The 23,634-nt window shown below is 35.7% G+C and overlaps 1 protein-coding gene across 1 annotated transcript in view; it reads right to left on the bottom strand.

The window, feature by feature from the left end:
* Positions 1-443: 443 nt before the first annotated feature.
* LOC107004547 (dynamin-2A-like) overlaps positions 444-23,634 on the bottom strand; it is a 24,517-nt gene continuing 1,326 nt past the window's right edge. Inside the window, exons 2-22 of the mRNA XM_015202779.2 lie at positions 18,019-18,069; positions 17,773-17,893; positions 17,542-17,631; positions 16,654-16,715; positions 16,459-16,573; positions 15,966-16,308; positions 15,065-15,212; positions 12,058-12,159; positions 11,834-11,953; positions 9,269-9,352; positions 9,036-9,163; positions 7,860-7,944; positions 7,514-7,652; positions 7,020-7,096; positions 6,637-6,693; positions 3,733-3,886; positions 3,500-3,648; positions 3,156-3,269; positions 2,998-3,065; positions 1,527-1,696; positions 444-1,003 (exon numbers count right to left, since the gene is read on the bottom strand). Of these exons, the coding sequence (XP_015058265.1) occupies positions 768-1,003; positions 1,527-1,696; positions 2,998-3,065; positions 3,156-3,269; positions 3,500-3,648; positions 3,733-3,886; positions 6,637-6,693; positions 7,020-7,096; positions 7,514-7,652; positions 7,860-7,944; positions 9,036-9,163; positions 9,269-9,352; positions 11,834-11,953; positions 12,058-12,159; positions 15,065-15,212; positions 15,966-16,308; positions 16,459-16,573; positions 16,654-16,715; positions 17,542-17,631; positions 17,773-17,893; positions 18,019-18,069 (2,613 nt within the window). The 3' untranslated portion in view covers positions 444-767. The remainder of the gene's footprint in view (positions 1,004-1,526; positions 1,697-2,997; positions 3,066-3,155; positions 3,270-3,499; positions 3,649-3,732; positions 3,887-6,636; positions 6,694-7,019; positions 7,097-7,513; positions 7,653-7,859; positions 7,945-9,035; positions 9,164-9,268; positions 9,353-11,833; positions 11,954-12,057; positions 12,160-15,064; positions 15,213-15,965; positions 16,309-16,458; positions 16,574-16,653; positions 16,716-17,541; positions 17,632-17,772; positions 17,894-18,018; positions 18,070-23,634) is intronic.

Consider the following 23,634-nt stretch of genomic DNA (forward strand, 5'->3'; position numbering starts at 1 on the left):
CCAAAAAAACACAAGGTTTATTAGGTTGATTTGATTTATAAATTTAAAAACTAAACACAAATAATTTAATTTTAAATTTGGAAACTCTAAACAAACCCGAAAGAAACCTAAGTTCTATTTGTTTTGATACGATTTATAAATTAAAAAAAAATAGACATTATAACCGGCAATGTACTACGAGTAAGCAATTCTTAGTGCATAGCAAAGTAACTGGTAGCCTGACGACCCCTTTTCAAAGTTCTATCTAGTTTTGCTTGTAACCTCTTAAAGTTTCTTTTATGAATAATCTGAATACCACCTTTACAAATGTTTGATTTCGAGTCTCAAGTGCGGTTAGAAAAGGTCAAAGAAATAATTATAAGAAAATTTGAGACTAACGAAGTAATTGAAGTTGATGTAAAATATTGGCACGTGAATCAAAAGATTTTTATGTCGTTAAATGGCACAAAAACAAAGCAAAATACATTTTATATAACTATTAAGGATACATACTGTAGCAGCCAATACATTTGAATTACAGAAGAAATGACTCTGATGAAGGGACAATTATCAATGGAATCATTGTTGGTACAATTCAAACTCCAGCAACCGAGACAAAAATGCGGGGAGGGTAACATTTAATTAAAATATCTATCTACAAAGATGCAGTATACCAATTCTAAAATACTAGTACAACATACTCAATATTGAAAAGGGCTCACTGGGAAAAGCAAGAAGAAAACCCCAAACAAGAATATATGGATCAATCGTTTCAAAATTACCTAATTTTAAGATCTATAACCGGATCCAGAAGCTGGTGGGCCAGGTGGCAACCTGTTAGGGGTGCGACGGCTAGCAGAACTAGAGCGTGAATTTGTATCACCATTTTCAGCAGGTTCATTGTAACGGCGACTACTGCCACTTGATCCATACCTAGAATGACTAGAAGAGCCATTTGCAGCAGCATCAAATGCAGACCTCCAATCATCACCAGATGACGGGCTTGATGCTGTTGGACTACTTTCTGCAGAGCATGAATTGAAATGTACAAGCAAAATCAAAAACACATCAAAAAGACAACAATCACTAATCAAAAAGAATGCATACTGGTATGGCATCCTGGTGCAGGGGATGGGACGGCAAAAAAAGAGATGGTATTCTTGAGGTGTTTTTACAGAGGTGGTATTTTATTTTATTTTATTTGTGAGGTTTTTTTTGATAAAAAGAGGTGCTATTATTAACCATTGCATCAATTTACCCCAAATCATGGCTCCAAAAGGTCCTGGATTGCAGTTTTAGTACAAAAGAATCCAGACTAGGGAGACACAAAGCTAGGCCAGGACAATATTAGGTAAGGACTAACAGCAATTGTGGAAAAACTTTAAGCATAGTGCTGGCAAGGGTATACGGGAAGTCTGTTGCATCTTAATAACAGATAACCAACATTTTCAATTAAATACAACCAAAGTAATTGAGCAAATAAACTTGGAGGACTTGAATTGTCCTCGGACAAGTAAAATGAACCACCTATAAGGAATGATGATTACCTGCTTCACCATTAGCGTAGATGGCAGCAGCTGCTGCTCTATTGTCATGGATACTGAGTTGTCTAGTAAGTTTAGAAAGAAGAGAAGATTGTTTTTGTATGCGCTCTCTCCTGCGTTTTACATTCTGGTCTTCCTGGAGCAGCTCTTCAATCTTTGCAGTACTTTGGGCGCTAAAATCCAACAAGTCAAACAATATCAACTCATCAAACCCAGAAGAATACCAAGAAAAATGAAATATCCAATTTACTAAGCCCAAAAAAAAATAAACAAAAACTATCTCCAAGGATGACGGTTTCAACACAGTTTCTTGCAGTAACTGCAAGTTTCCATGACACAACCAGTTTTTTGGACGGCGAGAGGCGACAAGGGCTGCCTCGCCACGAGGCGACGCGCTCGCCATTTTGAATTAAGACGCCAATTAATACCAAAAATTAAAATTTTTAATTGCACATATAAATATCCAAAATCTTAATAGCAATAATATATATTAACAAATATTTAAATTTAAAAACTAATAGTGAACAAAACAACGAGTAAGTGAACAACCCTATTTCCTACCACACTGAAAACAGTGCACAGTAGTGCGTGAAAAACAGAGAAGTGAAGAAGAAGAAGAAAATAAGAGAAGAATTAGAAGAGAAGAAGAGAAGAACTGAAGAAGAAGAAACGTACATGTCAACAGTCATGAAGCGGCGAAGGAGCAGTAGCCGCGAAGTCAGTTGAAGAAGAAGGTCGTGAAGTCAGTTGAAGAAGGTCGCGAATTCATTTGAAGAAGGAGGTCGCGAAGTCAGTGTTTGCAAAAAGGAGGCAAACACGAAGGGTTCGCAACTGAGGAGAAGAGGAGGCAATCGCAAATGTGGAATGTTCCCAAAAAACCCTAATTTTGGCTTTAATTATAAATCAGACCTTTAAAAAATAAAAAAATAAAAAGGTGGCACCAGCCTTGTCGCAGAAAGTCGCCAAAGAGCGCCATTTTCAACTCGCTTCGCCTCGAGGCAAATAGGCGATAGTGCCTCGCCTCGCCTTATCGCCAAAGGCGAAAGGCGAGCGCCTTTCACAACACTGGACACAACTACTCCTCTTTCGGCCCAAATTGAATGTCTATATTTCATTCTATCAATTTGTTACGAAGAGGACTCTAAGCTGTCTCCAACAAATAACAAATGAGAAGCTAGTAGTGAAGTAAGAAATAGGTTCAACATAACTCATGTACATGAAAGCACATATATTTCACTTTCTAAGATAGATAATCATTTTAGGAAGATGGCCGCTCAAATAGTGGAAGAGAAAATAGAGTTGCAAGTGGTCCTTTGGAAAATGGCCATAACTCTTTTTTGACAAGCATAGAATGGTCATAACCCTAGGATTATTCACAACTGCACCTTTCTGTCAACACAAACAAATGCAACATGCCACTGCAGATAAAAGATGTTGAGACATAGAATCCGCAAGAGAAAGTTGAACTGCTTACCTGATAGAACTATACAGTTTAGTAAGCATGTCTTCTTTTGCCTTCTCTACTTGGCAGAGAACAACTGCCTAAAACGAAATCAACAATGCACCATGTGAGATGGCTTTACGCAAAAAGAACAAAGTAAGGTGCACACAACATGCAAACTGGAGACCTACTTTGGGCACATTGGCTGCAAGACTGTTAAGAACAGCTTCAACATAACCACGCACTTCCTGAGCCATCCATCGAAGTTCTTCTTCAGGATCCGCCGGTCTTCTAGTCATTGTTTCCTAAAACATGCAGCAGAATTAATAAACAACAAGTGGTCAGGGAATTAGCTCACATGCTTAAGAAAACCACAACGGGCAACTCGAAATACAACTATCAGAAAGAGAACAAATACAAAACTGAAGATCACAAACAAAAAAGTTAAATAAGAACTTATTTTTTGCTGAACAAGAGCACTTATTGGGGAAACCTAAATTTGCAGAATAGGTTAAATCAACGAATAGTTGCTTACAAGAGATCCATCTGAAAGACTTTGCCGGATAGGTGGGGCAGATTCACCCTTTACTTGACCGCCTTTAGAGCTGATGACAATTCGCAATTTGTTTAACCACTCTGTCTTATCTGCCACACTCTCAGCCTTCAAGACAACAGCGCTGTGTGCTGCAACAAATTATATATTTTCTTCTGAGCATAAATAAAAAACAAACCATAAGAAGCAAACGGTTCCGGAGGTGTATAGTGTACCCTTTAAAACAGTTTTATATGGAACGCGACTTGTTATCTTAAATACAAGATTGGGTGTTTTTGCAACATCAGGCCCATTTGCCTTTCTGTCCTTCGAACTTTTGGTAGGTGCAGGAGCTTCTTCTTCATCAGCAATTTCTTCAAGAATACATTCCTGTGGATCACATGGCCATGTAAATGTAAATAGGGATTCAATATATTTTGCCTTTTGCAAAAACAACGCAAGTGTTAAGAACACATGACTATACAAACCCAAATACTTCTACAAATGATACTACTAGGTGTTAGGTTGTGGAGGGGTTCGGGGCAGCCCTCCTAAATTTTAGGCTTTACTATTTATTCTCTGTAACCAAAATACTCTGATTTATTAATATATATATACCCCACCGCCGTGGAAATTTACTCACGGGGTGTTACCACGAAATATTGGTTTCTCTCTTTCTCTCTCTAGATCTCTCATCTCTTTCTCTCTAAAGTTCTTGTGTTCTTTATTCATCAAGTGTGTGTGTAGATTCGATCCTAACAACTGGTATCAGAGCTAAGGAGATTCAACACGATCACTGAAGATGGATAGTTCGAAGCTTGGGATCGAGAAGTTTGATGGATCCGATTTCAGTTTCTGGAAGATGCAGATCGAAGATTATCTGTACCAAAAAGATCTTCACGAACCGTTGATCGGGGTGAAGCCGAAATCCATGATGGAGGAGAAGTGAAAACTCAAGGATCGCCAGACTCTGACCGGGGTGAAGCCGAAATCCATGATGGAGGAGAAGTGAAAACTCAAGGATCGCCAGACTCTAGGGTTGATCCGGTTGACTTTGTCAAAAAATGTGGCGTTCAACATCGTGAAGGAGAAGCTACGTCCGATTTGTTGAAGGCACTGTCAAACATGTATGAAAAACCATCGGCGATGAACAAGGTATATTTGATGCGTAGATTGTTCAATTTACAGATGTTTGAGAATGGATCCGTTTCTGATCATATAAACGAGTTCAATATGATTGTGAGTCAACTCGATTCAGTGGATATTAATTTCAAAGATGAAATTAAGGCGTTGATTTTGATGTCATCTCTGCCCGAGTCTTGGGATACTGTTGTTGCTGCGATTAGCAGTTCCCGTGGATCTGAGAAACTGAAGTTTGATGAAATCTGTGATGTTCTTCTTAGCGAAAGTATTCCCAAACGAGAAGTGGGAGATTCATCGGGCAGTGCTCTCAGCGTTGACCGAAGGGGGAGAAGTAAGACGAAACGCCTAAATCAACATGGTCGATCAAAATCAAAGAATCGAGGAAAATCCCCGAGCAAATCAAACGTGACTTGTTGGAACTGTGGAGAAAAAGGGCACTTTCGGACGAGCTGTACAAAGCCAATGAAGAAACAGAATCAGAAATTTGGAGATGACAATGATTCTGTAAATTCAGCAGAAGACATTGGGATGCTCTAATCCTTAGTTTGAACAGCCCGGTTGAATCATGGATTTTGGATTCTGGTGCATCTTTCCATTCGTCTCCAAGCAAGGAGTTGTTCCAAAATTTCAAATCTGGAAATTTTGGAAAGGTATATCTTGCTGACAATAAAGCCTTAGAGATTTAAGGAAAGGGGATGTTTGCGTAAAAACCACCTCGGGAAACCAGTGGACATTGGAGGATGTCAGATATATTCCTAGGCTCAAGAAAAATCTGATCTCTGTTGGTCAGTTGGTTAGCACGGGATATGCAGCAGAGTTTGAGAAAGGTTCGTGGAAGATTGTAAAAGGTGCTATGGTAGTAGCTCGTGGCACCAAATCTGGAACCTTGTACACCACTGCAGGGTGTATTAACATGGCCGCTGTTGCTGAAGGTGCTTCTAGTTCATGTCTGTGGCACAACAGACTTGGGACACATGAGTGCTAAAGGAATGAAGATGTTGGTTGCAAAAGGAGCATTAGAGGGTCTGAAGTCTGTTGATATGGGTCTTTGCGAGAGCTGTATTATGGGCAAACAGAAAAGAGTAAGTTTCACAAAGACTCCTAGAGAGCCAAAGAAAGTGCGGTTGGAAATGGTCCATACAGATGTTTGGGGACCATCTCCAGTATCATCACTTGGAGGATCCAGATTCTATGTTACCTTCATTGATGATTCCAGCAGGAAGGTATGGGTTTACTTCTTGAAGCATAAGTCAGATGTGTTTGCAACTTTCACGAAATGGAAAGCTGAAGTTGAGAATCAGACGGGTTTGAAAGTCAAATGCCTTAGGTCTGATAACGGAGGAGAGTATGACAAATTAGAGTTCAAGGCATTCTGTGCAGCTGAGGAAATCACCTTTTACTGAATCCTAGAGTAAGCATCAACTCCTTTCTATGGGAAGAATCAAGACTGATATTTTGAAGGTCACATTTTTTATGGAGCCAATGGAGAAAACATTTAAAGAAAGACAGTAACGAAAGGAAACAGATATTGGGAGATGAGAAAGAGATCATCACCAGCGAGGTTTCCAGTGATCTCGGGAGGGGTGAGGTGGGATGGAGTGTGGGAGAGATTCTGCGAAAAAGATATATGTAGAAGATGACCTTTTTAAAATTTCCACATGTCACGTACTGATTGATTCTTATTATCATACGAGAGAACGCACTTTATTATTGTGAGAGACTTATCATTTAAGTGTTTAGTAGACACATTTTCAGTAAGCCTAGGCATTCAATAGGTACTATCCTTAGCCTAGGTGTCTAAATGAAAAAACATAACATGTTTTAAAAGGCTGGATACGTATTCAGCCAGTATACACTATAACCTTAACTCTCCATAATTTTGTGCATGTATTTCTGATCATTTTGTATGGTTCTACCCTTTCTGACAATCAATTAAAACAATTTGCATTTAAGAAAAACTGAAAGATATACTTAAATTTAAGATAGATATAAAATACCTCCAATGTTATGACACCACGAAAATGGCGTTCCTCTTGTTTCTTCGTGTATCCAAGCTGAAAAAAGGACATCTGATTAGAGGAACTTCACCAAAGGTTTATGTATAGTTCCCACATAACTTAACTCGTTTAAATTTTCTTCAATGACTGAACCATTCAAAAAGGAAAGACTACACTGACAAAGTTAATGCATCAAAAAAAATATTCCTGAATTTCAGGTTACAATAGTTATTGTAAAAGAAGAAAATCAAAGATGTAAATATTATGAAGTCTTCAGTGGTCTTATCACATCATTTTTGAAGGTTGATAGATTACATCGAGTTGGTAGTAAAAGGCCAATTTATCTCTATAATGTAAAAGTTATGAGCATGTCACCAACTGACCTTTCCAGTTTTCTCGTTCAAAACAAACCATCGCTTGCTCCACCCATTTGTTTTGGCACTTTTCTTCAATAAGAATCCTGGCAGTTGCAAAAGCTATGATAAATAACAGTAATAAACTAGATGTATTAAGAAAACAGTTCAGGATCAATTAACCACTATCTTTTCAAGATGACTAAATATTACTGCTTCGGATGGCATCAAAACCATTATGAAACTATCAAAGAACAAATGTTACACGTTCAAAAATTCAATTGGGAGAACAAAGAATTAAATCCACCTTTGACCTTGGCAGCTAGTCAAACAACAATTCAGGAAGAACAGAATGCACAAACATTAACCTTCAATTGCTGAATATACATGTTAGACTCCACATGCTGACATCGAGAAGTCGCACACCCCAAGTTAGGCAATTCATACTAATGACAACTGTATTTTTAGAAGGGAACACAAAAATACCTAACACAAGATATAAACAGAAAGAGATGGATGGATACCTGCTGTTATCTCTCCCTCAGGCCCTGCAGTCTTCAAAGCTGAGCCTTCGGATGCATCCTTGTCCAGCTGACTTGGTTTCTCTTTCATAGATTTCAAGTTTCCTCCAACTTGCTGGCTTCCAGTTTGAGGACTGGTTGCCTGAGTTAATAATTAAGAACACTTAAAAGACAGTACAGAGAAGATAACAAATAAGCTTAAGTAAATATTACAGAACATAGAAAAGCATAGAGAGAACACAAACTAATACAAAAAATAAATAGGTAAGTTCCCAAGGCAATTTGTTGCAAGACTGAGTTCAACGAAACAATAATCTCAGATAATTCGAGAAAAAAGAATAATGATTACCCTATTCAATATTGATTGCTCTGCTTCATGTGCCTTCTTAGAACCCCGATTTTTTAGCTCATCCTCACGTCTCTGTCTGTCCATTCTGGAAAAGAGCCAGTCGCATATGGACATAGTGACTGTGGTTAACTTTGTAAAATATGTGTATGTTCTATAGTTATCACTAGCAAATACCACCAAAACCAGCAATTCATGAAATCAAAAAGATACTTTTAGGAGAGAATAATGAAAGCAACCATCTTTATTTCTTCAATGTTATCTGTTATAGTGGCTAACTAAAAGAACCAAAGAAAAGAAAAGCAACTGGTCCTACAGGAAAACACAGTGGCATGAAAAGATTGGCCTCAAATAATCAGTAAAGATGCAACCAAACAAATCAAATAATGATTTAACTGTACCTCCTCGTCAGTTTTTCGGCACACATATAGAGCATGCATTATAATTTGTGCAACAGGATTTGGTAATATAAGAACCGGATTTTTTAATCAATTGTCAAATAAAGGTCATTAGTAGCTACAAAGAACTTAACCTACATGTTTTGCAATTTGCACATCTGGAGATTGGTATATGTGACTGATTGGGAGTAAAAGCAAAAAAAAAAAAGATGATCTTTTTGCCAGAAGAGAAAGAAGGATATGCGTCCTAATGTCTCCTCTTTACATTTGTCATCATAGATCAGTACAAACAATTATCTCAGCCATGAGATTCAAGCTTTGATTCGCATGAAACAATAACTCTTAAAAAGATGGCAAGTAAAGTGCAGTGTCAATTACATCAAATAACTGAGAACCAAAAAGGTGATGAAACTGAACAGAACAAGAACAAAAATAACATGTATCCACCAATGACATAAAAATATTCAAATTTCTAATTATCTAAGCATTCCAACTCTATTAGCTATACTATGTAAAAATATAGTGACAAACCAAAAGTGCATTTCTAGCATAAAATATTATATTTCCTGGTTATTGCAATCAATTTTCCTGATATTAGAACATCATATGTCAACAGTGCAGTCAGTCTCATATTCTATCATAAACTCTGGCATTGATTACCAAGAAGCCAAGATTACAGGGATCGAGATGATAAAAATCAAAAAAGACTAATTGTAGACATGCTATAAAAGTATTTGATAGGGATAACTTCTAGAAACGAAGATACAATCGCCAGACATACCTCCTCTGCACCAAGCGGATAAAGTGTTGAGGGGGGACAAAAGCTCGCTCCATGTCAACAAGGGCAACTACCATTTTCTTGGCATCAGTTTTAAATCCATCCAATGCATCGGAAGCAATTGCGACAACCTAGTATACCGAGCAAATATTCCATGAAAAGTAAAACCACAAACATTAGTGTGTATGTGTCCATATTAACTACAGAGGTGAATCTGAGCTGCTAGACATCATTACCTCTCTCTTGAAAGGAGGATATCGTCCAAGTCCAGGTGTGGCATTTGCAGCAGAGGAGACAATATCAACAAGTACACGATGCACCTATTTAAAGATTCACATATAGAGGTAAGAATTAGAACATAACTGCAGAGCTTGTAGAAGCACCTCGGATAGACAAGAAAAATATCCAATATAAGAACCTAGTTTACTCTTGCTTCTTTGATTTTCTTTTTTTTTTTCTTTTTCCTTTTGAGATAGCTAAATGCAGATAGTTAGCAGAAATGGCACTCAAGACAAGTGCAACAATTTACAAAAACCAAAAAAGCTTTGTGAGAAATAATTATATAGATTTGGAGAAATGCTCCCACATACAAGCAGTATACAAAAGGTAGACAGCGCACATAGATTTCTTATTCTCTATGAAAGGCAGTCAAACATCTATACAACTAGGGACCGTTAGGTACACCAGGATCAAGAGGCTAATCCTCAGATATACAAAGTGTATTTTACCCCTTCAAAGTCTCCCCTATAATTAGTACATGAAACCACAATTTGATAGATATACATTGAAATCTACAATCTACTTAATAAAATATACATATATAATAGAGAAAAAGGTCTGAAATATATTGAAACTTTGACCGAAATTGTTGTAACGATACTAAACTTTGGAAAGGACCTTTTACCCCTGCACTATTTAATAGTGTATTTTAAAGTATATATGTGCCCACGTTGACATAAAAGATATTGCATAATTATAAATAGTAATGTGTCCACGTGGACACATATATACACCTTTAAAATACACTATTAAATAGTGCAGGGGATAAAATGTCCTCCAGAAAGTTTGATATCGTAATAACAATTTCAGCCAAAGTTGGAGTTGGAGTATTTTTTAGACTCTTTTCCCTATATAAAATAGATAGAAAATTAATACATAATACAGATGAATCTTTTAACATGATGGTAAATGGTGCTCGGTTGCCGTTGCATTTGGATGCTCTAGAGACATGAGTGATCAAAGTTATCATACACAATGCACAACTACCAAATACATGGTAGGATCTTGTTACACCAACACTGACCATCAGATGATAGTTGTTAATTACTAGTCTGACACCATCAGCCTGTGTACCAATTCTTTTTTTTTTAATAATATTAATAATCTAACACTGTCAAAAATATTCAACATTTGCATCCGTGACACTGGAAAGACAATCCTCCAATTGAAAAAAAAGAGCATCATGTGCGTGCCCACTTCCAATATTATTATTTTTTTGAAACAGATGACATAATCAACTTCCAATATTTTAGAAGCAATAATATAGTTTTGAAGGGCCCACCACAAGTAGTATGAGATTGAGATATTAGTCAGTAGTAGTTCACTATTGTTTTAGGTTGTACAAACCATATGGTGTTTTTCTACTTCGACAATTATGGAAGCACAACATAGTTTTTTGTTTTCTAATGAAAGGTATTTTTCATTAAACAGCATCAAGAAGATGCATAGTTTGGAAGAACAACACAGTTCTAAGGGGTAAAGACCGTTACTTCATCTAATAACAAAATCTTATTGATAATTGTGATATCCAGGTTAGCTTTTATGCACCTTGAGTAATTCTACGAGATACCTGCCACCAACTACCAGCAATAGGTATAAACCTGAACACCAATGTCAAGACATATGGGAGAAATCACCTACAGTTCTTCGTTTCTGCTGAGATTTAAAATTGAGACCTCATGGTTCTTAACTCATTCATTGACCACTAGGTCACACCCTTGGGTGCTTTCATCTAATAACAATAAATTATACAATTAACATTACAAGCTCTCAAGTACATCGTAAAACAAAGGACAAACCAAAATAAAAGAAGAAGGTTCCACCATTTCAGGGTAAAACTATGTGCTTTGAGAATCTGCCATACTGCATAATCACTCTTTTACGTTGTGCAATCATGGTGCCTTTTTTGTATTTTTTGCCCTTCTTGACGATCTTCTTTATGACTAATGAGATAATTTATATAAAGTTTAAGCGTGTTAAAATTTACACTAAACTTCATTATGCATATAATCCCCACACAAACACACACACACAGAGACAGACATACATACAAACATACATGCATATAACAGTCATGACTAAATCATGTACTAATGGTGTCATCTTCTGCTAACTTCTGAAAATTCCATGTATTTGTACCCATCCATTAACAGTACATGTAAACTGTGTTAATCTACATAGATTACTAAACTAAGGATTAACTACAACAAACTGGGAAAGACCAACCAAATGCACGTGATTATACTAAAGAGAATGAGATACACTGTATGGAGAATTGTAAACAGGCTTCAAGTCTAATATTTTGAGTTGAAACAGTATCTCAAATTGACACCAACTTTTGTATTTTAAACACTTGAACAAGTACAATAATGAAGGTGATGTGAATCCGAGGTTAATTTATTGGAACACTATGCCAATGCATTGAAGCAAATTCAGGGAGTAACAGAAAGACACATGAAGAACAATGAACAAAAAGAAGACTAACCAAAACCAAGAGCTGAAACAATCAGAAGGGCATTTACCTCATCAACACAAAGACGTGAAGGTTCTTTTGCCTGCTCCAAAACACCTTTTATCAAAGACCTCAACCCCTTCTCAGGAGAAATTAGGTAGGGTTGATAACCATCAGCTTCTAACACAATCTGGCAGCAAGCAAAAACAATTATGAAACAACAAAGAACAAACTGCAGTCAGTGGTACAGGTGAAACGGCACATTTTTGGAAACTATTGGTAGAAACCAAATACCCGCTTGACATTATTTATGTCAAAATGTCTATCTAAGGGGAGCTGCTTTATCCTATTCGGGAAGTTCCCCTCAAAACTTGCAACCACCTTCCATCCATCACCCTGAAAGAAATGAAACATCTTTAAAATTTGAGTGCATGATGAAGAATTTAAGAACCCCAACTACATATCAGATGTGCTTCAATAATATGCCAAAAATTTCCTTCTCTTTGGGTTTTGACTAGTAAAAAAGACACCGTACAGTGTAATTTGTGCGGTGTATGGGTAATATCATTCAAGATATGCATCAAAAAAAGTCCATATATGAAACATAATGCTGACATAGAAAACATAGGATGAGCTACAGTGTAAGAAGCAGAGATTGATTTAGGCCTTTAAGAATTAAGAAAATAACTGAACTAAAGGACAAATTGGAAAACAGAAATCAAACCATACATGTAAAGAATCATAACTAGAGCATGAACATTTGACACCATTACTAGAAAAGAAACTTTCCTCTATCTAAAAGGCAAATCTATATGGATAATCCCGCATTCCTCAAAATGCTCATCTCTATATAATTAAAAGGAGAGGAAAAGGCCCTCTCCTTAAGCCAAGTGGCATCTTAGAAAAATGCCACATATTATTAGGACAAAAACCACCTTCCAATTTAAAATTAACTGAAAAATTAACCATATATTAAAAGTGGTCCTTATAGTGCCAGAAGCCCACAACAAACAGTTCCACATAATAGTTTCTCTACAGTAAGCAAATCTCCATTAGAGAAATAGTTCACAAAAGAAATTGGAGAAATAGAAGTTTCTCTTCTACAACAACGGGTTCTTCTTTTTCTTTCTCCAAGGTTGTCACCAAAACCCACGTAAGAAAATCTTTTGATGTCACCAAAACCCACATAAGAAAATTTTTTGAAACTTTACTACATACACTGTATGTATGTGCGAGTCTCTGTGAGTGTGTGTATATATATTCACAATAAAATAAAGATTTCAGGTTTTGTGGGTATCTTGGGATAATCAGTTCATTGTTAATAGATTTGTACAACTTGATAATTCAATAGATTTTAGCTTATTTTTACCCACTCTCTCCAACTCTGTTGCAGTGACCACTGTGGAGGTTTCTATCCAGTCCACTTTCTTTTTGGTGTTTGCCGAGATAAGTTTGAACATTATACATCATGAAACAGTTGATTTTACTTGGGATTAATCCTTCCATGGATTATCTTCTCAAGTTAAGAACTAAGATCAAATGGCTTATTTTCTCTTTCATTTGTTGTGGAACTTTAGTTTTCATTCCTATTTTGGGAATTCTTCGATTTTTTTTTCAAAGTTTGCTGCAGAATTGAGAATTTTCTGGAGATATTTTTCGATTGAAGGTTCTATATATTTCTGCCACATGTTTATAGGGACTATATTAGGATCTAAAACGCCTTCTAATTCTGTTTTAAAAATTCAATTTTGATTTTGTTGGTTGTATGATAGCTGCCACTTCATTTTTTTTTTATATAAATGTCTTGTTTGTTGTGTGCTTAATTTTGTTGTATTTTGTGGTATCTATTTTGCGGATGTGTCCCCTGTGTTTAGAGATCAGAAAGGCCTTTTATTTCTGTTTTTTATACTAAGTGTTGATTTTTTTCCAATATTTTCATTTGTATATAGAGGGTGCTTAGATTGGCTTTTAAAAAATAGCTTATAAGCTAAAAGCTTAAAGTCATAAGTAGGTCATAACAAACTTTTAGCTTCTAGCTTATTATTGTACTTCTTCTACCTCAACATAAGTGCTTAAAAGCATTTTTCTTATCTTTCACAAACACCACAAAAATTAAAAAAGAGCTTACAAGCCCAAAGCACTTAAAATAAGCCAATCCAAACAACCTCTAAGTTGAATTTGTGTGCTTATCTCGGTTCTAGCATAGCCACTGCTGCTGTTTTATTTAAATTTTTGTATTGTGTTCTATCTGTTTCGTTGGGTCTGTGCTTAGGATCACAAAGGCTTATTAATTTTGTTTTAGAAACTCAGTCTTGATTTTATTTCAATGTTCTGCATATGCACCAAGTTGAATTTGTGTGCTTATCAATGTTCTGCATATGCACCCTTGCTTCTCTGTTTAATTTTTGTAATTTGTTTGTTCATGATCAGAAAGCCCTTTCAATTCTATTTTTAGAACACAATCTTTATTTTGTTTTATAGTTTTGAGAGATAAATGAATACCACTCAACATTACACCCTACCATGTTCCTTCCCTTTAAAGACACTAATTGAGTTATACTGTAGAGTCAAACTTGTAAAGCATTTAAATAAAGTGATCTTTGTATTTCAGTTTCAGAAGGCAATGATTATGTGTGTTTTAGAAAGTTGAGGGACAAAAGAAGAATGAAAAGGACTGTAACTTTGGGGGCGAATATTGGAGGAAAGTGAGAAAGGTACAACATTAACCCTTCTATTGCTGACTGTTGGGTTTCTTTTTAATGAAGAGACAATTTTATGATAGGAATTGTAAAAAATGGAAAACTTTTAGCAGAAAGAGTTTTGGTTTTAAAGAAGAAAATATCTCGAGGAGAAAACTGAATATTATACTTTGATTTTTAAAATTGATTTTGTCGTTAGTTTTCCAACTGCTTTCTTTGTATATTACAAAATTACTTGGTACATGTGTTGGTGGGAGGTAGCAGTAGCCCATGGAACTAGTTGGGGTGTGCATACGCTGGCATGGACATCACAATTATCAAAAAAAAAAAAGATAGAGATGTGTAACGTACCAAAATGCCCTTTGAATCTTTTAGTCTTAAACATGCTATGTGGGGTGTATAAGTTAAAGAGTTGTTAAAAATAGGAAGTGGTATTTTTTTAGAAATAAACTGAAAAGGAAAGTAAGACAAAAATTGAAACAAAGGAGTAAATGGAAAACAACCAGAATCTACAATCCAAAAATAGTATCAAAATATTAAGAATTCGCCATTGCAAAGAGTGAATATGAATATAATAAAGAGCTCTATTATATTTAACCCACCTCGCCGCCAGTGATATGCAACAGAAACTTATCCTCAAATTCACGGCAAAGCTCAAGTGCTAAGGCTTTGGTACCTTCAGCACTATGAACCATTTGCTCCCCAAGCCTGACCAACTCATCTTGTACAACTTGAGACTTCCCCTGAAGCCTGTAGTAGAATAATCCCAAGAATCAGTCAACAGATGGCACACCAATCAATCAATCAAGGAAAAAGAAGGGTCATTAGATGACATAAGTAAGCGTAACGATAAAAAAAACACTTAACATGTTTCCAGACTCGGGAGAGAATTTGATTAACAAAGACATTCTATGGATGGAGGAATCGCGAGAAGAAAAAATGAAGGTTCCCTCTACAGTCAATTGCGGAAAAAGCACATCATCTAAGGAAAGTCTTACGATCTTTGATCCCCCGATTCAGCCATGGAGACTCTTTCAAGAATTGCAAAAGAAAGGGATCCATTAACTTTGATAGTATGACTAAAATATTTAAAAGATTCTTGTAACTTACTAGTAGTCTAGATTAGGTCAGAAAGAACATCGCATCACCAATGATATCAATTATTAGTAGGAAGACAGGAAATAACAAAGAACTTGATTATCCGGATCACTGATGATTTTCCTTTTAATTTCACGATGTAAATTATCCGGATCTTGCGTAAAAGAACCTATCTTATTGTCTGAATAATCGGACCTCTATGCTACTATCATATCCTCCCTATCTCCTCATCTTCTGATTGTGCAAAAATTAAGTGGCTCATTTAACTTTTCAAGCACTTCTCCATTAGCATCTAAAACAAATAGACTAACACCAACTGCTTATGCTGACCAATAAAAACAATGAAATGGATTGTTAGAATTTCATACAAACTATCAGTAGAAATATTCAAGCAGGTGAGATTACCCGGAAAGCAAATTCGGAAGTCTGACTTTCATTCTACTGCGTATCTGGTGAGCAAGGGTCTCGATTAAAGCTAACCTACCAAGCTTACTTTGAGGAGCTCCAGTCAATATTGATTTTAAGCTTTCACTCTCAGCTCGCCATGCAGTCTCCAACGAGTTATCAGATCCAACACTTCCAGACTGGGCAGAAGCTATAGAAACAGATTGACCAATCAAGGCAACCCACGGGATATCAGCTGTGCCTCGTGGTCCTTGGTTTGACAAAAGGGCTTGAACAGCCGCAAGCACTTTCGGCTCTGAAGCTGCTTGATCTATCTTGCTAATCACACCGACGGTTCTAGTACCTAGTGGCACAGAAATAAATCAAACATGTGAAAGTTTCACATATGAAACAGACGGTGCAAAGAAAATGGATGAGCAGCTACAAATATACAATATCCATTTAGTCTATTATTTCTGAAAGACACAAATCAATCTGGAATAGATAGACCTACATTCACTATCATACTCCTTCGCAATTCTGATAGCTTTACATGAAGCAACTTCAGGAGCCTGAGCAGCAGAAATTACGACCAGCAATATGGCGTCATTGTGCTCAACATATTGAGTCTGTTCAGAAAGGAATCTCAGTAAACACGAAGTCTAAGCTATCTGACAAATTTGGCCATGATATTTACATAGATTCTCACCATTGAATCATCAAGATTTGACTTGTCAACGCCAGGCAAATCAACCAGCTTCAATGGTGGAGCTGTATGCAGTAAACGAAAAAGTAGATCAAACAAAAGCCAGGAACACAGCCACGGAAAGAAAGGGAGAAGAAAAAGTCACATGAAACACTAGCAAAATGACAGTTGATCCAATTTAGAACACATCTCCAGGCAGGAAGTTAACAAAAGACAAATAGAGACAACTAACACAATTTACAAAGAAGAGGAATGATAATCTGTGACAGGTGTATCCTCTATGAAGAAGGCTATGAGGATGCAAGTAACTTGTTAACAAACTGCAAATTTACAGCTCAGCTTGGTGCTTATTTTAAAGTTATTTGGAAGAAAAATGGTCCATGCCAAACTTCAAAAGAACTGCTGCCGAGTTGGAAAAGGTCAGTGCTCCAAATAACTACCATTACACTTTGAAACACCGTACAGGGATTCTTTGGTGGATGGATACTTGAAGGCAAAAAGAGAACCATTTGTAGTTTAAAATATAAATGTACCACTTTTAGCTTTTTGGTGTAATAATGAAATGTACAGGAAGTTGAGAGGCTAATTAATAGTTCAGTTCAAAATGAACGACCTTATTTTTGTATAACTGCACCTCCGGGGCAGCAGCTGGGTATCATTAGCATGTTCTAAATGCTATTTTGATAAATAAGCATGTTTTTGTGCATCAAGATTATTAATTTCCTATTTGTCTTAATCTTCCACCAATGCAAAAAAATAGTTGAAATTTCCTATAATCCCTAATCCAAGAAAGAAGACCCCGGATAAACAAATAAATAAGGTGATGTTCACAGCATACAAAATCATGACGTAACTATATCATTTGCAGATAAAACAGTCTTGCATGCTCACCCGTGCTTGTTCTTAGCTTCAAATATATTTCATCACGACTCTTGCTTGAAATTTTACTTAGTCTATCCTGTAAAGAATGTCGAAGAGCACCTGTGCAGATGAAACAGAAAAATGTTAATTTCATTCAAGGACATAAGAACTGGTAGATTTTCATTCACTTGCTCCAAGGGTAAGCTCCTCGCTTATGTCATACCATTCCTGATAAACCCATTAGCTAATTAAGAAGCTTACTTGCAGACACTGGCTGTGATTTACTGTCAATCTGCAAAATGATCGATTTACTGCTCAACGAACTATCTCGTTTTAGATCAATGCATATGGGGGCACGAGTGGCACCGCCTTCACCTGTTGGCTGTGATTATAAGGATCATATTAGACATCAAAGGGACTTCGATTCTGAAACTTGGGATTGAGAGTTAACAAGACAAAATGAGATGTAGAAAGTAACATTTAATTCCATGGAGAGAAAAAACATACCAAAGCAGGATGGCCAATTAGACTGTTCAGTACAGCTGATTTACCAGCACCCTGCAAAAGTTTTACATGGCTTAAATGCATATCAATATCCTCAGAGCAATTGAGGGGAGCAATTTTTTATAGACATCTCATGCACAATTGCTGTTGATGATATAAGAAGATCAAGCAGAGCATAACAGACAGTAATATCCCTATCACAAATAAGGGCAGTCCTTAGCTCATGCGCTATTTCAGGTTAGGTCCAAGTTCAATTTTCTTTAGAAGTTTTATTACACGACTCTCACATGTATGTCAGCATTGGGACCTTTGGATATCAAGTAAAAATCACCCCTTCAAGTAATTCTCTTGTGCCAGCCACCATATGTATATATATTTACATTGCTATGAGCTAAGCTAAAAAAGACTATCCATTGCAAAATTAAAGAGAGCTGTCGCTCATCTAAATGATGTCATCTTCTCTATTTCATATAATCCTGCACAGGCCCTCTGACATGTACATCTTTTCTCCTTCTACCAACATCTTTTTGTGGGTTTTGGTGTTTCTTTACCAAGATGATATTTAGATTAATATGATGAGTCATTTCAATTTCCTGAATAGTTTTCAATCTAGATCTTTATTTTTTCTAAGGTAAGTACTTAATTAATAACAGAAAAATCTGTAGTATACGAACAAGCAACATCACACCAAAACATAGAAAAGCTACAACATAATATATGACACTTTAGGGACAACATCTAATCTTCTAACAAATGAACCTCATGAGAACCCCGGAGAAACTAGGCATGAATAGTGCTATCAAAGGCGCGCTTTAAGCGCGCTAAAGCCCTGAAGCGAGGCTCAAAACGTGTTGAGCACTTTCCCTCGCTTTATGTGTGTTTCAGTGTCGTCATCAAGGTTCTGAGGCAAACGTTTCCTTGCCAATGAGCCTCGTATGAAGAAGTGATACTAGATAATTGATATTTCACTTCATTGTAATTTTTTTTCAATTTCTTTGGACATATATTTGTCATTCATTCTTATAATTATTAGTCTTTAACTAAACATATATATTTGTATCTTTTCTCCCTTTGCGTCTTCTTTCATTAAATCTCACACTTTATTTGCACTTAAAGCCCACACGGGCCTTGGAGCTTTTTTGCGCTTTTCGCCTTTGATAACACTGGGCACGAAAATTCTTTCTCAAATATACCGTCATTTTAATACCTATCAAAAGCTCGCTTATTCTTTCTCTCCACGTCATCCACGTGAATGCTAAAGTTGCAACATTCCAAACTCTTCAACTTCTCTTTTTCTAAATTTCCACATGGAGAGTGACTCCTTCATTGTGCCTAACATTGTCCATTACAACCCGAACCATCTCAAAATCGCACAACAAGCGAGTGGCCTCTAACAATCATGGAGAAGGTCACACATCTTCACCTGAACATTTGCATATGAGCACCAGCTGGTATACACAATCCGTCATTTTCTCAAATTCTCCACTGTAAAATTGCTCACCCACTGCGAACCAGTAAGTCTCTATCTCATATTGCACTAGTATAATCTCATTCTTTTGCCCAATTAAAAAATTATCATAAAAATAAGCTATCAGGCAGAATCAAGGTACTGTAGCATTACATAAAGAGGCTGGATATAGATTCATGAAACCTCTGTAGAATCTATGAAATTCAAAAATACATCAGTTCCAAAATCAAAAAATGCATTAGACCGTATCTTTTAATTTTGAATACACCTTTTTTAAACAATCAAAACATTTTCCTCCCTTCAATAGAAGCACTTTCAAGTTCATTCCAACCATGTTATCCACATGACAAAAAGAAGCATGCTTATCCAAGACTTTTTCTACTTTCTCCCTAAAGCATGTCCTTGCCAATCACACACAAGTAAAATCTCGTGTCGTCCTTTTATGCCATGCTTCCTTAACTTTTCCTGTACAAAATATCCAATTCCAAAGATTTTATGCCTTACTTCTGTAGAAATGGTTTCCTTCCACCCTAAGTTAAAAAAGACAACCTAATGGATATCTATATCTTCCAAAGCTTTGCTAGCAAAAATTTCCACATCACATGAGAAATGATTCTTTTTATATTCGTAAACATGGTTTAGTTTCAAAACTTGGAAAATAATGTGTTTGCCCTTTTACAACTTTGTTTGGATGGTCGTTAGCTATTGTATTGTGTTGTTAGCTTAAATACAATATTTACTTTGATTGTTACTTAAATTTTAATGTGTCTAACGTTAAATTCATCATTAAGTAACGACAAAAAGTCCCATTTTCTGTAACAACCAACGTGTTGTGATCGTATCTACATTTTTCCTTTACTTATTAATAATTAACAATCATATTTTATCTTTTAGTCTACCTTTTAATAGTAGATCTACCATGTACCCCACTTGTCTTGTAGAATTATCTTTCAAATTGCTACTATGTGACATTATGTGATGATGGAAAACAATATTATCTATCCAAACCATGTATTTCACCCGAACAAGAATATGATACTAATACGATACATTATGAAACAAAATATAACAATCATCGAAACAGAGCCTTACTCTTCTCTACTTAAATATCAAACTTAGTGCATCAACTAACTCTCTAACTAGTACTGTGTGCCCATCAGTGTTTTCAAAGGCGCCTTGAAGCGAGGCTCAAAACGTGTTGAGCGCTTCCCCTCGCTTTATGTGCGCTTCAGTGTCGTCATCAAGGTTTAAGGCAAACGTTTCCTTGCCAATGAGCCTCGTATGAAGAAGAGATACTAAATAATTGATATTTCACTTTATCATAATTTTTTTCAATTTCTTTTGTCATATATTTGTCATTCATGTTCATAATTATTAGCCTTGGACTAAACATATATATTTGTATTCTTTTCTCCCTTTGCTCCTTTTTTCATTAAAGCCCACGCTTTATTTGCGCTTTGCACTAAAAGCCCTCACGAACCTTAAGAGCTTTTTTGTGCTTTTCGCCTTTGATAACACTGGCGCACTTAGGGGTCATTTGGGTGGGAATAAGTTATCCTAGGATTAATAATCTTGGTTTATCTTATTCCACCATGTATATGGGATAACATCCCATTACTATGGTATAAATGGTAGGATAAGTTATCCCAACCATGGCAATCAAACAAGACTATAAAATTTTATCTCAGGACTATTTTTTTATCCCAAGACTTTCTTATCCCTCACACCAAACGACCCCTTTGTGCATCAACGAACTCTCTAGCTAGTAATGTGTGCTCATGTTAAGTTGCATTTGGCATTGAACAAAAGCCTTTGGGATGCACATGGGAAATGGTTTGACAACTTTCATTTCTCTTAAAGACTTCTTCATTACCAATAAAAAATTTAAAAGCAAAGAGTAAAAAAGAAATTGGCACCTGCACAAAAAAGGAGCAAATCGCTCTTCACAACAAATAGTGTAAGAAAAAAAAATCAACAATTACCAAAATATGAGAATTATGACTTATAACAAGAAGTTTGCAATAAAGATTTCTGGAATTCAATAATGAAAACTATCCGACAACTCAAATTAAAAATAATTAGACTATAATTTTGGCATGTCCAAAGAATTTGAAGCCCACTACTAAGTTTTAGTTTCAATTAATCAAACATAAAATGTATTTTAATTTGTAATATCATCTTTCATATATAATTGTCATGATAACTAAACTGATAATCAGTTCCAGTAGAAAATGTCAATAACTTCCCAAATAATGATCAATATCTCTCAAGAATAAGAGAATAAACAAGAAGAGAAAAGGATTTGATGACAACAAGGACTAAACTCTAGGAGAAGAAAAAAGTAAATCCAAAGACTTTGTAAAGTAGAATTAGTAAAAGAAGAATCATCGCAAACCAAAGAGAAGAGGAAGTGAAGCGCAGATAACAAAAAAAGTCCTAGTGCTCCTTTTTCTTTCATTGTTTAAAATAACTAATGAACAGATTCAAAGAAGTAAAGCGTATCTTCGATTACTTCATGCTCACTTTGTTTCACCCAGAAAGAAATATAACCCCTTACCTTGCATCATAACATCACTTTGTGCAACAACATTATTGTTCAACGAGAATGGTAATTAAGACATGAGAAAGTAGAATTATTTAACATGTTTTAATCTCCATTACCAACTACATATTAAAATGTGCATTAAGATTTAGATGCCTAAATCAAAAAAAGACATTTAAACATTAAGATGATGTCTTATGATCTAACTACTAAATAATTAAGATTGGTTTTTTTTTTTTTGAAATTGGTAAATTGGATAATTAAGATTGTTTTTAACACCTTAGTATTTAAAGTGTGCTGTTATTTTAAAATTAATAAATATAAAATTCAAAATGAATCTGAACTATATTTCTATAAATATTATATGACGGTTCATGGTTGTGAATGCTAGCAATCATAGTCATGGATGTCAATTGGGATAATGTCAACTAATATAGGCAGGGTGCGGGTAGTAGCTAATGGTGATGGTGATGGTGATGGCGATGGCGGTTGATAGTGGTGGCAGATGGTAGTGATAGCTAATGGCAATGGTTAGCCGTTAGCGATATATAATATGGTAACAAAAGGTTGTGGTAGTAATGGTAGTTAGTGATGATTATAAATGATGGTCTGTGGCAATAACAACTAATTATAGTGATCGACACTAGTGATGGTTGTGCTCGAGGATGGTTGGTGGTGGCACATAGTCGACAATGGTGGGCAGCAATAATGGTAGTTGATAATGGTGAACAATGGTGGTAACGGTGAAGGAGTTAATGAAAATGGTGAATCACAATTTTGTAAAAATCTTTAGATAGACGTCTTAATGATAGTAAGATTTTGCTCCAAATCTTAATCATTCGGATCTATTCAGATCCATTGAGTAGTTGAAACATTAAAGAAAAAACACTTGATGATTAAGATCTGAACTATTAAAATTCAGACCTAAAACAAAACGGATTGAATGATTAATATTAAAACTTTGATTAAAGTGTAAAGAAATGAGTCCTAAATCTACGTTCAAGCTAATTGTATGCCATTGTCATCTGAGATGAATCTATCATTTTAATTTGTCATTGTTACTGAATGGTGTGAGTTACACAACCGAATAAATTTTGTATTTTTGCTTCACAAACATAATAGTTGAAAAGCCATCTGGACACACCTATACTGCCATACATATTTGATGATACAATAAACATAAAAGAAATTATCCCCGAAGGTAGTTTATTCTCTGTGATCCATTCATGCAAAAGATTAAACTAAGGCTTTATTCCACAAAATAAATAACAGAAATTGGTACATCAAATCAGAACTCAGCCTTCACAAAGGGGAAAAGATGGAGTGGGTCATTCGCCTTGACTTATTTAACTATTTTGATGCAACATTAGTTGAAAATAAACTGAAACAAGCAGCTACAATACCAAATCAAAAGAGAATAGCCATGTCATACATAGATTGAAAGCAAATAAGAAAATACCAGCAGAGAAGGAAAAGAACATCAACTTCATAACTAGATCCTCCACTATTCAACTAATAGTAAAAGATCCCTCAACAAAATTGCAATCTCAAGTAAGAAAATGATGTGTTCAATCACGAAACCGATTTTGCTTATTTAATTAATATATAT

Source organism: Solanum pennellii, chromosome 11, assembly GCF_001406875.1.
Source record: "Solanum pennellii chromosome 11, SPENNV200".
Classification (NCBI taxonomy): Eukaryota; Viridiplantae; Streptophyta; class Magnoliopsida; order Solanales; family Solanaceae; genus Solanum; species Solanum pennellii.